Source organism: Ascochyta rabiei, chromosome 5, assembly GCF_004011695.2.
Source record: "Ascochyta rabiei chromosome 5, complete sequence".
In the NCBI taxonomy this organism is placed as follows: domain Eukaryota; kingdom Fungi; phylum Ascomycota; class Dothideomycetes; order Pleosporales; family Didymellaceae; genus Ascochyta; species Ascochyta rabiei.
The window spans coordinates 2,096,739-2,110,782 of record NC_082409.1 but is presented as its reverse complement, the minus strand read 5'-3'; the positions used below and the strand labels follow the sequence as shown (position 1 = coordinate 2,110,782).

General features: G+C 56.5%; 7 protein-coding genes across 8 annotated transcripts, besides 5 other annotated features; 5 read left to right on the top strand and 2 right to left on the bottom strand.

Annotated features, from left to right (window-relative positions):
- Positions 1-355: 355 nt before the first annotated feature.
- On the top strand, positions 356-2,011 carry EKO05_0003846 (uncharacterized protein; the record flags this gene model as incomplete). The annotated part of the gene is made up of 3 exons (XM_038938457.1): positions 356-1,084; positions 1,134-1,868; positions 1,940-2,011. The coding sequence occupies 3 exons, from the start codon at positions 356-358 to the stop codon at positions 2,009-2,011; spliced, it is 1,536 nt and encodes a 511-aa protein (XP_038800432.1).
- Positions 2,012-3,864: 1,853 nt separating this feature from the next.
- Positions 3,865-4,620, top strand: EKO05_0003845 (gig suppressor; the record flags this gene model as incomplete). Its single annotated transcript, XM_059636247.1, has 2 exons — positions 3,865-3,947; positions 4,005-4,620. 2 exons carry the CDS (start codon positions 3,865-3,867, stop codon positions 4,618-4,620), a joined length of 699 nt encoding a protein of 232 aa, XP_059492230.1.
- Positions 4,117-4,241: a mobile genetic element.
- Positions 4,387-4,526: a mobile genetic element.
- A 983-nt stretch (positions 4,621-5,603) lies between the features above and the next one.
- Positions 5,604-6,969, top strand: EKO05_0003844 (carboxymethylenebutenolidase; the record flags this gene model as incomplete). The annotated part of the gene is made up of 7 exons (XM_038938510.1): positions 5,604-5,642; positions 5,696-6,045; positions 6,094-6,230; positions 6,285-6,356; positions 6,401-6,619; positions 6,668-6,853; positions 6,902-6,969. 7 exons carry the CDS (start codon positions 5,604-5,606, stop codon positions 6,967-6,969), a joined length of 1,071 nt encoding a protein of 356 aa, XP_038800434.1.
- A 319-nt stretch (positions 6,970-7,288) lies between these two features.
- EKO05_0003843 (uncharacterized protein) lies at positions 7,289-8,324 on the bottom strand (the record flags this gene model as incomplete). Its single annotated transcript, XM_038938420.1, has 2 exons — positions 7,289-7,674; positions 7,733-8,324. 2 exons carry the CDS (start codon positions 8,322-8,324, stop codon positions 7,289-7,291), a joined length of 978 nt encoding a protein of 325 aa, XP_038800435.1.
- Positions 8,325-8,909: 585 nt separating this feature from the next.
- EKO05_0003842 (uncharacterized protein) lies at positions 8,910-10,096 on the top strand (the record flags this gene model as incomplete). The annotated part of the gene is made up of 3 exons (XM_038938530.1): positions 8,910-9,256; positions 9,416-9,883; positions 9,940-10,096. The coding sequence occupies 3 exons, from the start codon at positions 8,910-8,912 to the stop codon at positions 10,094-10,096; spliced, it is 972 nt and encodes a 323-aa protein (XP_038800436.1).
- Positions 9,331-9,369: a tandem repeat.
- Positions 10,097-10,368: 272 nt separating the features above from the next.
- On the bottom strand, positions 10,369-11,401 carry EKO05_0003841 (60S ribosomal protein L20B; the record flags this gene model as incomplete). The annotated part of the gene is made up of 4 exons (XM_059636246.1): positions 10,369-10,527; positions 10,580-10,756; positions 10,822-11,006; positions 11,365-11,401. The coding sequence occupies 4 exons, from the start codon at positions 11,399-11,401 to the stop codon at positions 10,369-10,371; spliced, it is 558 nt and encodes a 185-aa protein (XP_059492229.1).
- Positions 11,152-11,176: a tandem repeat.
- A 405-nt stretch (positions 11,402-11,806) lies between the features above and the next one.
- Positions 11,807-13,434, top strand: EKO05_0003840 (COP9 signalosome (CSN) subunit; the record flags this gene model as incomplete). 2 transcript variants are annotated; one of them, XM_038938486.1, is made up of 6 exons in its annotated part: positions 11,807-12,393; positions 12,443-12,518; positions 12,572-12,721; positions 12,769-12,830; positions 12,885-13,299; positions 13,351-13,434. In XM_038938486.1, 6 exons carry the CDS (start codon positions 11,807-11,809, stop codon positions 13,432-13,434), a joined length of 1,374 nt encoding a protein of 457 aa, XP_038800438.1. The 2 variants fall into 2 exon arrangements, with proteins under 2 accessions (XP_038800438.1, XP_059492228.1); XM_059636245.1 differs by having other exon boundaries at positions 11,807-12,518; positions 12,572-13,434.
- Positions 13,435-14,000: 566 nt separating this feature from the next.
- Positions 14,001-14,031: a tandem repeat.
- Positions 14,032-14,044: the final 13 nt, after the last annotated feature.

The following is a 14,044-nucleotide window of genomic DNA, read 5'->3' as shown; positions in this document are numbered from 1 at the left end:
TCAGGACTGGCGAAGTTGGACTCACCATGTCTGACCCCAGAAATGGATGCCGGGGTCTGGTCTGCGATAGTACGTGACGGACGTTAGAGCGGGGAGAATGATTTGTCCCTCCGTTGTGATCGCTGAAGATGCTCGCACAGGTCGCGCATGTGCGGCAGGGACGCGGTGAGCGCCTTCCACGCCGAAGTGGGGCAGCCCAACGTTGCGCTGTGAGCTGCGCCTGCTCAGGCTCTGAGATTTTCCCTATAAACAAACGCTCCCCTGAGTACATCTGCATCCATTCCCTTCTCTACTTCAATCGTGACTCTTCTCCCATTGAAATCTACCCCACCATACACACTACCCCGCTTGCACCATGGAAGCTATCAAAGACACAGTCAACCAGGCCCTCGAGAAGCTCCACCTCGGCGGTGCACAGGTTGCTCCTGCCAAGGAGCCTGCAGAGGAGCAGCTGAATGAGCTCAGGTCCAAGTACGAGAAGGCAGGACAAGAGCAGGTCTTTGCTTTCTACGACAAGCTCTCAACAGCCGAAAAGGCCGCCCTCTTCGAGCAGCTGTCCACGTTCAACCCCGACTACATCAACGAGATCACAGAAAAGGCCCTGAAGCCAGCACAGGCCGAGTCTACCGAGACAAAGCTCGAGCCGCTCCCCGAGAGCGCCACGTCGTCGACCCTCGACACACAGCAGGATGACTTGGACAAGTGGTACAACAGCGGTCTGGAGCTGATCGCCGAGAACAAGGTTGCCGTTGTTCTGATGGCCGGTGGTCAGGGCACACGGTTGGGCTCGTCAGACCCCAAGGGCTGCTACGACATTGGCCTTCCTAGCAAGAAGTCGCTTTTCCAGCTCCAGGGTGAGAGGATCGCGAAGGCGGAGCTCTTGGCCAAGAAGAAGCACGGCAAGGACAGTGTCACCATCCCGTGGTATGTCATGACCTCTGGTCCTACAAGGAAGCCCACAGCGCAATTCTTTGAGAAGAACAACTACTTCGGCCTCAAGAAGGAGAACGTTGTCATCTTCGAGCAGGGCGTGTTGCCCTGCATCTCGAACGACGGCAAGATTCTGCTCGAGAGCAAGTCCAAGGTATGTTAACAGGATACACGAGAAACATGCTCTCTGCTGACGTCCTCAGGTTGCTGTGGCCCCTGATGGCAACGGTGGTATCTACCAAGCTCTCATCCAGTCTGGCGTTGTCCAGGACATGGGCAAGCGCGGCATTCAGCACATCCACGCTTACTGCGTCGACAACTGCCTCGTCAAGGTCGCCGACCCCATCTTCATCGGTTTCTCTGCATCGAAGAACGTCGACATTGCTACCAAGGTTGTCCGCAAGCGCAATGCGAAGGAGTCTGTCGGTCTCATTCTGCAGAAGAACGGCAAGCCCGACGTCGTTGAGTACTCGGAGATCGACGACGAGACCGCAGAGGCCAAGGACTCGAAGAACTCTGAGCTTCTGAAGTTCCGTGCTGCCAACATCGTCAACCACTACTACTCGTACAAGTTCCTCGAGAGCATCCCCGAATGGGCAAAGAAGCTGCCCCACCACGTTGCTCGCAAGAAGATCCCATACGTCAACACCGAGTCTGGCGAGACTGTCAAGCCCGAGAAGCCCAACGGTATCAAGCTTGAGCAGTTTGTCTTCGATTGCTTCCCCTTCCTCAGCCTCGACCAGTTCGCATGCATGGAGGTCAAGCGTGAGGATGAATTTTCGCCTCTGAAGAACGCGAGGGGCACCGGCGAGGACGACCCGGATACATCCAGGTTGGACATCATGACCCAGGGCAAGAAGTGGGTGCAGGCTGCCGGCGCGACCGTTGTCAGCGAGGATGCTAAGGCGGGTATCGAGGTCTCGCCACTGATTTCATACGTAAGTCACCTGGGAACCTTCATGTTCCAGCACCTAGCGCGCATTTAGATCCATGCTAACACTACCATCAGGGCGGCGAAGGCCTCGAGTTCCTCAAGGACCGCACCGTCAAGGCACCGGCCGTCATCGAGTCTGAGGATTAGGATGAGCAAAAGACTTGGAATGACGGTACTGTCATTCACCTCGAAGAGCACAACTGGCGGCACACTGGACCTGGTGATTTGTTCATGCCGCGCCGAGTGCCTCTGATCAACCCACACAGGGACGATAGTCGACCGCAGTCTACTGGTCTACCGACGAAGTGTTGGGACTGAGAGATATAGATATGAACGAATGAAACAAATCGGAGGCTAGAATGCCTCCAGAGCCACAAATTATTGTTTGAAAACCGGACATGCACAGATCAACTTTCACATCAAACAGGGTACCGGGCTCGTGGCATCTAACTAGGAACTAGCTCGTCAGGTAGACGCGTTTGAGTGTTCGCAACCTACCACTCCATGCGGCAATAGCAACTGATCGTGTTAACAGGAATCGTACATATATTGGAGTCTGTAGCAAATCCCAGACAATAGAACGTCACTGAATAAAGGATTATGGGGGACTTCAAGTTTGGTCTCGTGCAACCATTTTTGCTTAGTATACGATATTCCTCCGCCACTACTGAGAGATGCTCACTCAATCGCAGACCACTTGGCCTCTGCATGGGCAATGGTTGTGTTGTCCCACGTGCCATGCTTTCATTCCAGGTTCCCGTCAGCCAGGGCGTTTCGCATCGGGAGCGACGAGCATGCGGGTTGCTGGCCCTGTTCCCAGTGTTCAGCTGTTGTGTCGTGTTGCGTCGAGCTTTGACAGCCTTCAGCCGTTGCCTGGCATGGCGAAGCGTGGGGTACTTTTGTCAACTTCAGACGAGCGACCTACAGGCTTGTACGTATAGGTGAGCGCAAAGCCAAGCAGATTGAGATCTCGGTGCCTATTGGAGGTTCACCCGTGCCTAGCTTTCCTGCAGCATCAAGGCTTCCGCGCATGCAGGAACCAATTCACGGCCATGTCCGAGCACTGCAGCAGCTATGGTGTCATAAGGCGGGGAGCTAGGCTGAGAAGCGCATCTTGAGCGGCAGACGCGCAGAGCGAAATTTAACACAAGGGCTGATGCAGAGCTGCAGCCATACAGCTCGCGAGTGTAGGCTGAACTTCGCCTGAGAGTATGCAGTGTGATAGGGGAAAGGAAGGTTCTAGAGTAGATGCAGTAAGGCCACACTCCCAGACCTGGCCCCTGTCCGGTGTTGCGTGCATTTGCATTTGCTCAGTCGCAGACCTCGGAAAGACTTGCGTAGCGCATAGGTCACTTGCCGCCTGCAGCCCAAGCCTCGTCTACGCCAAACTCTCACCACGCATTCCCATATCTTCGGAGGACGTTGAAGCTGTGTTGCTGAGGGAAGGAAGCTTGAAAGTAGGTTGCGCTCACTCCGTACCCATTACGCACCCACCATCAGGCACACGACGATGCGCGACAGGTGGTTCCACCCGGCGCGTGCTCCTCGTACTGCCGTGCCCCTCGATGACCTCGAAAAAACTTCGACTAACAGCCACGCGCAGGTGAAGGAATTGAAGCAGTAAACGAAGCAGGTACGAGCGGCCCTTTTCATCGCCAGCATGGCTCGCACGCGCCCTCCAGACGAACGACGCAAATCCGCTCGAGGTCACCCCTCGAGGTCACCCCTCGACATCACCCCTCCTTCGCACGCTCCACCCCTTTTCGCACCCCTCCACCAGCGACGGCATGTACTTACGCTTCCTTCAGAACAATCGAAAGAAACGACGTCATGTCTTCTCTCTCTCGTCGTGCGTGCTTCAAGTGCGGAAATGTTGGACACTACGCTGGTAAGACAGCCTGGCGCATTGGCCGAGGGGCGCTGCAGTGAGACGCTGTCGGGAGCTGCTGTCGCGAGATGGCGCTCTCGACAGTGGTGCCTGCATCGCGTAACCTACAGCCATGTGCGACGATGATCTCACTAATGCGCGACTGACGTGGAACTGCAGAGGTGTGCTCTTCTTCGGAGAGGCTTTGCTACAACTGTAAGACCGAAGCCCTGGGCCTGAAGCCGGCTGCGAGCGCACACTGACACCTCACAGGCAAGCAGCCCGGCCACGAGTCCAACGGATGCCCCCACCCCCGCACCACCGAGAGTACGTCATGCATCGAGACCGCAGCCCTCAGGCATCACTGACCCTCTCGATAGCCAAGCAGTGCTACCACTGCCAGGGCCTCGGTCACGTCCAGGCTGACTGCCCTACCCTGCGTCTGAGCGGCGCTGGCACCAGCGGACGCTGCTACAGCTGCGGTCTTACCGGCCATCTTGCCCGCAACTGCCCCAACCCAGGAATGGGCCGCGGAGCTGGGGGTCCTCCTCGTGGCGGCTACGGAGGCTTCCGTGGTGGCTTCGCTGGCGGTGCTCGCCCTGCGACATGCTACAAGTGCGGTGGCCCCAACCACTTTGCCCGCGATTGCCAGGCTCAGGCCATGAAATGCTACGCCTGTGGCAAGCTTGGCCACATCTCTCGCGACTGCACGGCTCCCAACGGCGGTCCTCTCAACACCGCCGGCAAGACTTGCTACCGTTGCGGCGAGACCGGTCACATCTCCCGCGACTGCACTCAGGCTGAGGTCAATGGTGACGGTGGTGCCCCGGTCCCCGCTGCGGCCACTGCCCCCGCCCAGCCTGTTGTTCCCACCACCGCGGTCGCATAAGCATTTGTCGATTCCAAATATTGTCATCGTAGCGAGTGAAATCGATGCGATGCGCGGTATGTAGTCGGCTATGCGTTGCTTCTTTTCTTCGGTTTTTGCATCAATACGATCGTTTCCTCGGCCATTCGACAAACTTCACGCATTCACGAGTTACTATCATCGAGCAAGACAAAAGTTTTCACGAGTCCTACGCTGATACCCACGAACGTTCAACCCTTACTTCAGAACCATCGCATACCATTAGTACGAACAGACGACGGCTTGGTGAAATTGGAACGGCGACTCTACTTCTTTGCATGTACTCTTGGACTGGCTACGCCTTCGGCGGAAAGGTAGCTTTTGCGAGCTTACTTGGATAGACTAGGTCTCTGTGGCCTGGAAGGCGGCTGTGTGTGGTGGTTTGGTAGCAGAATGTGGAGGAGGGATTGGGGTGGTACGGAGAGGAGTGGTGGAGATGTGTGTGTGTTTGTCGGAGCTGAGTCGGCATCCCTGTCCGTTTTTTAAATTCACCCTTCCCACCTCTTGCATATGGTGGTGTTTAGTATACAATTTATCAACGACCAACACGGTCCCTCATTTAGCGCGTCTTCAAATCAGTGGTGTGGAGAGCTCAATGTGAGATTGAACAGTGCTCGCTTGGAGCGTCGCACAGCAAGTGTTTCCTGCAACAGAGCAGTGCTTCATTCAGCCATCTATCATACCTTTTGTATTATCTCCCGCTCGTCTCGACTGCTTGTCTGTTCGTTTCGGATCATGGTCGGTGCTGTCCAGCGCTCCTTCCCTCTCGGACACCCTCACGTGTTTTCGCGCCCTAGCGCACCACTCCACCGGTCCTCAAGCTTCACCAGAGTTGCCAAACCTTTCGTCTTTGCTCACTCTTCGTCTTCTGTTCACCAGGTCACTCCGCATTGCTACGTTCATTTACTCGTTTTTCGTCTTTCCCACTCGCATACACAGCAGCTTTCGTCTCATATCACCCAATCATGCCTTCATCAGTCGCCAGTGACGAGTCGGTTCACGAAGTACGTGGTACCTCACGGACGTGAAGGATTATTTGATCTGACCTCAGCTACAGGAAGATCACATTCTCGACATCGAGGCTATCCAGGCCCATGGCATCGGTGCAGCCGACATTGGGAAGCTCAAAGCCAATGGGTACCACACCGTTGCAGCAGTGCACTCAACAACTCGCCGCAACCTACTCAAGATCAAAGGCTTCAGTGAGATCAAGGTCGACAAGGTCAAAGATGCACTGACGAAGTGTCAGGTGCGCCACTTCTTCACCTTGCCCATCCGTGAGCGTTACTCACCAGAACCGCAGCCCTCAGGAGGTGGCTTCCAGACCGCTCATGAGCTCGGGCAGCAGCGTAAGCGTGTCATCAAGATTTCGACAGGCAGCAAGCAGTTAGACACTGTCCTTGGCGGGTGAGTTGAGACTCGACATACCTGTGTGCCTTCCACTGACCTTGCTAGTGGCTTCCAGACCATGAGCATCAGTGAGGTCTTTGGCGAATTTCGTTGCGGAAAGACCCAGTTATCTCACACCATGTCGGTCATCGCACAGCTTCCCAAGGACATGGGCGGCGCGGAAGGCAAGGTGGCTTACATTGGTATGGTGAACCTGGCTCCTAAAGGTGAGGTTTGACGGCTGACACCTACCTAAGACACAGAAGGCACTTTCAGGCCTGAGAGGATTGCGCAGATAGCGGAGCGCTTTGGTGTCGATCCTGAGACTGGTACGTCCGCGTCTGCTATCGAGAACTTTACTAACGACCGTCAGCCCAAGACAACATTACCTACGCTCGTGCTGTCAATTCAGAACATCAGATGGAGCTGCTGAACAAACTCTCCGAGTTCTTCGTCGGCAATGAGTACCGTCTCCTCATCATCGACAGCATTATGGCTCTCTTTCGTGTCGATTACACCGGTCGTGGTGAATTGAACGAGCGCCAGCAAAAGCTGAACCAGTTCCTTTCCAAGCTGACACATGTCGCTGAAGGTACGTGCAGGGCAACTTCTCGAGCTATCATCACTAACATCCCTCTAGAGTTCAACGTTGCGGTCCTTATGACCAACCAAGTCCAGAGTGATCCAGGAGCCAATGCCCTATTCGCCGGAGCAGACGGCCGCAAGCCAGTAGGCGGACATATTCTTGCTCACGCTTCAACCACTCGTATACTGCTTCGTAAGGGTCGTGGCGAGGAGCGTGTTGCAAAGATACAAGATTCTCCAGGTATGTACCATCACTGCCTGCAGAGTGTAAACTAACTTCTCCATGAAGACATGCCGGAGAAGGAAGCGACTTACATCATCACGAACGGCGGCATCAACGACCCCGAGAAGGTGTAGAATAGATGACGGATTACCAGCTACACGGCGATGTTTCATGTGAGGGGTCAATGTGGAGGCGTTGCGTTTCTTTTCAAGTAGTCTGCGATTGTGTTGAAGGTTATATGCATGGTTTAGTCGGCAATATATCCTTTGGTTCTTGACACACTGAAGCGTGCCATCCGCACAGATTGGGAGGTAGCTGACGAACCCATTGACGTGAGACTGATGGGAATCTTGCTTATTATGATGGGCCAAAGGGGTCCATGTAGAGCCCTACAACTGCACCGCGTTAGGCATCGCACCGACTCGTACTGCTTCATTGATGAGCATGCACCGCTCAAGTCTCGGGCCTGAGCCTGCCTCTCCTCTCCCGCATTCTCTCGACCCTCCTGCGATCCTCGTCGAACCTCTTCCGGAGATTGACCTCTGCTTCTTTCCTCTTCTCACGGTTCTGGAAGCGGTAGAAGTCGTCCTTGACACCGTTGTTCTTGCGCCTCTCTTCGAGCTCCGCCTGCTTCTTCTCCGCCTCTTCGATGCGCGCGGGTCCAGCGCGGCCGCCGCGGGTCACAGTTACGAAGCCGTCTTCGTCGGGCACGGTGCGGGCATGCTTGAGCAGCTTGGCGCGCGTCTGTTCGACAGAGGTGAATTGCGAGAGGTACGCGTTTATGCTCGACTGCAGCGCTGACGCAGAAGGATGTGTGCGCTGCAGATGCGCCTTGTAGCCTGGTGGTGTGTTAGCAAGTGCTACCTTTGTGCACAGTGTGCAGGGGTGAAAACGTACGCTCTACACCCAACCCGCTCGCCCTCTTCCACGCAACTGTGCGGCCAGACTGGACGGCACTCTGCACTTCCTTCAACGCGCCCCGCGCGCTGCGCTTGTCAACAAACACAACGACCGCCGCGCTTCCGCTCCGCCGCACTTCACTGCCCCACAGCGCTGGCAGCGCGCTCTCGCCATCCTCCACCACCCCCTCAGCAACCACCTCAGTGTCGTTCCTCTTCCGCTTCTTGCCGCGGCTCTCCGCCTCGTCCTCGCCGTCCCCGCGCTTCTCCTGCTTCCAGCGCTTGTGCAGCGGGCGCGCAGGCACCGACGCATCGAATTCGACGCTCTCTACGCGCGCACCCCCAAGCTGCTCGGCGAACAGGGCGCGGACATTTGATTCCGACGCGTCGACGGGGATGTTGGCTACGAACAGCGAGCGCTCCGCCGTCGCTGTGTGCGTGCTGGGCTCGTGCGGCTTGATGTACAGGTAGTGTTGCGTTTCCTCGTGGCTGGCTGGCAGGCCGGATAGCGCGGGGAGGGTGAGCGGGAGCACGGTGAAGTCGGCGACTGCGGAGGGCGCTTTTCTTTTTGCGCTCTTCTCGGGCGCCATGTTGGGGCGTGTGACGGCCTGGTATCAGGCTGAGCCTTGGAAGTCTTGTCTATTTCGTAGGAGCTAGAGGGTGTAGGACAAAGTGCGCGGTCAGCAGCAGCTAGATGTTGTAGTGTTTCGTCGGTCTCTTCGCCTCACGAGCATGCTTGAAGTTGGTGGGCTGCGATTTCTCGAACTTTTTGGCAGGGATCGCACGGTCGCACTTGGCGCTGTGGTCATCTGTGGACCTTCACCAGCACACTCACACTACACCGATCATTCTACAGCTCTCGATGTATAACTACCGTACCATGTGTATTTCAAGCTCAACACAGTCACTAGAAGGGAAGATATCCCGTGAAGACTCGTCCCACGGCGTCAGCAAATTCCTGATTGGCCAGTCCACGCCAAAGCCGCTCGACGTCGACCACCAACAGGGCCGAGGTACTTCTCCGCATGGCTGGAGATCCCCACGTTGCACCTCACCACACAAGTAGGCTATGTAGCTCTGAAGGCATCTTGGCAGTACCACAGCGCACCCGCCCTTGAACCTGCTCACCACTCCCTCTCCCCACAGCGTGACATCCAGCAGCCCACACCGCAACCATGTCCCCCCGCCAAGTCTCACCCAGACACATGCCCGACATCACCCTGCCCGCATCCTACGACGACCTCAATGCCCAGTGGACTTGCATCCGCACCACGCACCACGCCGCCGAGCCCGGCATCATCGTCCTCACGCTCTACCGCCCGGGCAAGCACAATGCCTTTACGGACACGATGCGCGCCGAGATGGAGCGGGCGTACGCCATGTTCGATGCTGACGCGCGAGTGAGGTGCATTGTCGTGACGGGCGACGGGAGGATCTTTTGCGCGGGCGCGGATCTCGACGTTGGGTTTGGAGGCGGCGTTGCCGGGGAGGAGGCGGAGAGGGTGCAGGATCATCGGGACGGGTAGGTTGTTGTTTTCCTTCTTCATGGACCGAGGACTCAGGAACGGGGGTGTCTCTGCCGGCGGAGACCATCTGAGAGAGAAGAAAAAGAAGAAGAAGAGGAAGAAGAAAAGAGATCGTGTCAAAGGGAAACCAGGGAAATACTGACACCCCTACCCAGCGGCGGCCGCGTGACCCTCTCCATCTTCCACTGCCGCAAGCCCACCATAGGCGCGCTGCAGGGCTCCGCAGTCGGCATCGGCATCACCATGACGCTCCCCATGAACATCCGGCTGTGCTACCGCGACGCGAAAATCGGCTTCGTCTTCGCCCGCCGCGGTCTCGTCATGGAAGCCTGCTCATCCTTCTTCCTGCCGCGCCTCATCGGGCACTCGCGCGCCATGCAGGCCGTCACCACGGGGAGCGTGTACCTCGCCAGGGACAAGGTGTTTGATGGCTTGTTCAGCGAGCTGTTGGACTCGCCCGACGAGGTGCTGCCGCGCGCGCTGCAGGTCGCCGAGGATGTGGTCAGGAACACGAGCGTGGTTAGTACGTACTTGATGAAGGAGATGATGTATAGGGATGCGGGGAGTCCGGAGGGCCAGCATTTGCTCGACTCGAGGGTCATCTACGAGCTGTTTGGGAGCCCGTGAGTTTAGCTGCTGAGATGCGGTGGTGCACGATGAACATGACTGACAGGTGCAGCGATAATACTGAAGGCGTCCAGTCCTTCTTGCAGAAGAGGCCGGCACAGTTCTCGGGGACCATGGACAATACCAACGTCACTGGATACCCGTGGTGGATGCCCATCGACACGTTGGGGAGGGCCAAGGTGGATCCGTCAGGGAAGCCTAAGATCTAAGTGAGCAGTACATCAAGAATCCCGGTATCAAAGTCGAATCGTGATTGCATAACTTCATTGTCCCTGATTACATGTGATTCTTGAGTCCATGTCCCTGACGCCAAAGTTGCAATCCAACACCCTGGCTGGCATCACACGACTCGATAGATCGGATGGAGGTATCAGGGATTTTCATTCGTTCCTAGTGTGCTTCTTTTGCGAAGCATGCATAACCGAGGGAAACCCATATCGTCCCTGCCCAGCCAGACCGCACTCCGGAAAGAGAAACACGCTTAGAAGAAAGTGGAGGGACGCTTGGCAGCGAAGACCTTCTTGCCAGCCTTCTTGTTGATGCGGTGGGGCAGAGGGAACTTGAGGCCCTTGACAAGGAGCTGCTTGATGTATGGGCGGCGGACGTCGTCGCTCTTCTCGAGCTCAACAACCTTGAGGATCTGCGGGACGGTTAGTCTGCCTTTGGATCTGCACTGCGGAGTTGCTGCGTACCTGAACCGACCTGAAACGGGATCGGTGACGGGCGGCCATATCCTGGTAGAGGGCATCGATGGCGGCAACACGGGACATCTCACGGTACTCCTTGTACATGTTGTGAGTGCCGGAGCGCGAGTCGTAGCGGATCCAGATGCCGAAGTTCTTGACCTTCTGGGGGCGCTTCTCGGTGATCTGACGCTGTCAGCTTCCAGTCCTCCATGCTCATGTCATGCTTGGTGAGCTTGTCTGCTACGCACCTGGTTCAGCGAGATGATCTCACCGTTCGCCTTCTTGATCTTGCGGAGCTTGCCGAGGAAGTACCAGAACCGCGACTTGGCGACAACGTCGTTGGGCGCAAAAATACGCATGCGGTAGATCTTGGGGGTGGGGTTGGCCTCGCTGGGGAGGTGGCGGCCGATGACCTGGTATTCCTGGAAGCGAGCTGGTGCAAGTTAGTATTGCGTTCATGCGTTGGACAACCGTAGCAGTCAGAGCGGTCCAGCAATTGCAGTCGAGGCGCGCAGGCAGTTCGAGGCCGTATGAGGTCGTCAGCGAGCGTGTGGGGTCCTTGGAGTGAGTCTTGTGTGCGTCGTCCAAGTCGTCGTCGTCGTCTGCTGGTCGCTCCTTGTCCGCCGGTCCATCTCAAAAGTGCGTCCACCTCCCGTTCACGTTGTGCACACGCCCCAGTCAAGTTCCAAAGACTTCCAGCACCATGGACGTGGGCGTGAGAGTGCCGTGATGGTGCGTGGCTCGTTTGCGCAGGGCTCATCTGAAATTTCCTTCGGCTGCAATTGCTGGACGATCGCGAGTGCGGACAAAGGAGTTTTGCTTACCCATCTGGATGCGGTCAGTATGTGCAGTCTCACGAAGCAACAAGGGCAATAACTCACTTCGAATATGCTGCGACGTTAGTACCCGTGGAGTTGTGATTGTTCTTCGAGCAAGTATCAAGACTGTTTGTGCGGGCGGACAAGCGAGCCACCTTGCCAGATTGGGCGAGCACTAGTGTTCTGAGCTTGGCAGTGGGCCGGCAGGCGCGATGCAGTGCAGCGTCGGCGGGGCCGCATCCAAACACCGATCTTGCAAGTAGACGACGGTTGATTAAAACATAACACCGCCAGAACCGGCCATGCCCACGTCTCTGCCGCATTCTGTGAGGTAGCGCACATTCTTGAACACTCTGCGACCCCGCCGAGGAACTCTTGACCCCACCTGCCGTCCACGCCGCACGCAATAGTAGCCATGCAAGCCGCACTCGCACCGTTCCAAGAGGCTCATGCAACTGCGCTGGCCCAGCCTGTCGCCAACTTCTTCAGCCCTGTCCCGCCGGCGCAAGACCCCGGCCGCCTGTATGCCTTCTTCCGCACATCCAACGACGTGCAGATCGAGGGCGATGTGCGCCATGTGCTCAAGCACAACAAGACCACCCGCATGACGCAGAAGGAGAGCGGAGCCTGGGTTGACATCATCGTGAGCTACTGGCGCGCCGTGAAGGAGATCATAAAGGCCGACGAGGCATCCAACCAGGGCAGACTGGGGGAGCAACAATGCCTTGCCGTGTATGATGCCTGGAAGGACCTGACCAGCAGCTTCATCAAGCACATCTCAGGTGGAGCGCTGCCGGCATGGGCCATATTCACCCTCTACTTCACTGCAAACCATCTGCGCAGGATAGCCATCAGGGCGGATGATCACTTGGCCAGCTCGAAGCCGGCGGCGGTCAACAACAGCTTCTCAGATGACGTTGTGAGCACAGTGGCACAGAATCAGAAGCTGGAGGAAGCTGCACGCGTCTTCAACAGGATATTTGCTCTTTGCTTGGGTGACAGGTGTGCCTTGACCTTACTCTGTGCCGTATCGCTTCTGACACCGCTTCAGAAACCCAGATCTCTCAGAGTCCCGCAAGTGGGGCGTCTACTGTGTAGCCAATCTTCAATTCAAGACCTACTTCAAGGTACCTCCTCCGCTGCACACAGTGACCTTCATATGCTAATTCGTTCGGCCTAGCTGAAAGCCATCAGCTTGTCCAAGAACGTTGTCCGATCGATTGAAGCCCAGTCCGACTTGCCGCCCTTCGGCCTGTACCCAAAAGCGCACCGAGTCACATACCGCTACTACACTGGAGTGATCGCCTTTCTACAGGAGGACTACACAAAGGTCAGGAAGCACAAGAGAGAATAGAACCTGTCGCTGACGCATAGCAGGCGGAGAAGAACTTGCAAGAAGCCTGGGAGGCTTGCCACGCAGCTGCTGAGAAGAACAAGTCGTAAGTGTTGTCATTGCAGCCAACGACGCAGTCGCAAACAACTGACTGCCACAGACTCATTCTCACCTACCTCATTCCCTGCCGTCTCATCACACAACACGTCGTCCCCAGATCTCCTCTTCTCGCCGAATCTCCTCGACTCGAACGCATATTCGGGCCACTCGTGACCTGCATCAGAAAGGGCGACCTCACAGGGTTCGACAAGGCCCTGGCAGAAGGTGAGCCCGAGTTCGTCCGACGACGCATCTTCCTCACCCTCGAGCGAAGCCGAGACATCGCTCTACGAAACCTGCTGAGGAAAGTATACCTGGCTGGAGGCTACGATGATCTCAAGGAAGGGCAGACAGAAAAAGATAGGATGAGGAAGTCAAGGGTACCGCTCGTGAACTTTGCAGCAGCATTGAGGATGGGAGGGCAGGTGGTGGAGGACGATGAGGTTGAGTGCCTTTTGGCGAACCAAATCTTCAAGGTGCGTCTCCTCGATCTGCACTTTCGGCTTCTCCTACTGACGCTTTCGCAGGGTCTGATGAAGGGGTACATCTCACGCGAGCACGCCATGGTAGTCCTGAACAAGAAGGGCGCTTTTCCCGGCACCGGAGTTTGATATCCGGACATTTCCATCTGCAAGCACAGCCAAGCGTCATATTCAAGAAACCACTGACAAGGACTGGACGCATATGCAAGCCACAATCACGTCGATGTCTCCGTGCAAGATTCCGACAAAAACCCTGTGCCCGTTGTAAGCCCGAAACGGTAGACAAGAGGACGCAGAAAAGCAAGGACATGCGGCCCAAACCTTCAGCTTGCATTTCAATAAACCCCTGCGTCTTTGCATTGCCTGTTCTTTGTGCACTGCAGCCTGCGCAAAAGTCTACCGTTATCTGTGACACTCGGGCACGTAGGCTGCATGGCGAGCACGCCAATGGGACGCAACTCCGAGCCGATCTTGGTGGGGGGCGGTCGTCTGGGCTATGCACGGCCAAGCCGCGTTCCACGCTTTCGCCCTCTCACATGATATCGCGTCAGTATCCTGTTCACCCCTTACAAACTCTGTGCGCCGTTCCAGGTTTTCTTTGTTTAATTGACTAATTGATCGAACGTCCCCACTTCAGGCTGCCTGTCGTGTCTGAACGCGACGCGGGGCTTGCGGTCTATCGTACCTGGTTCCTGCTTCTCCTCTCCTTGTCCTTGTCCTGGTCCTCCACTTTGCACAA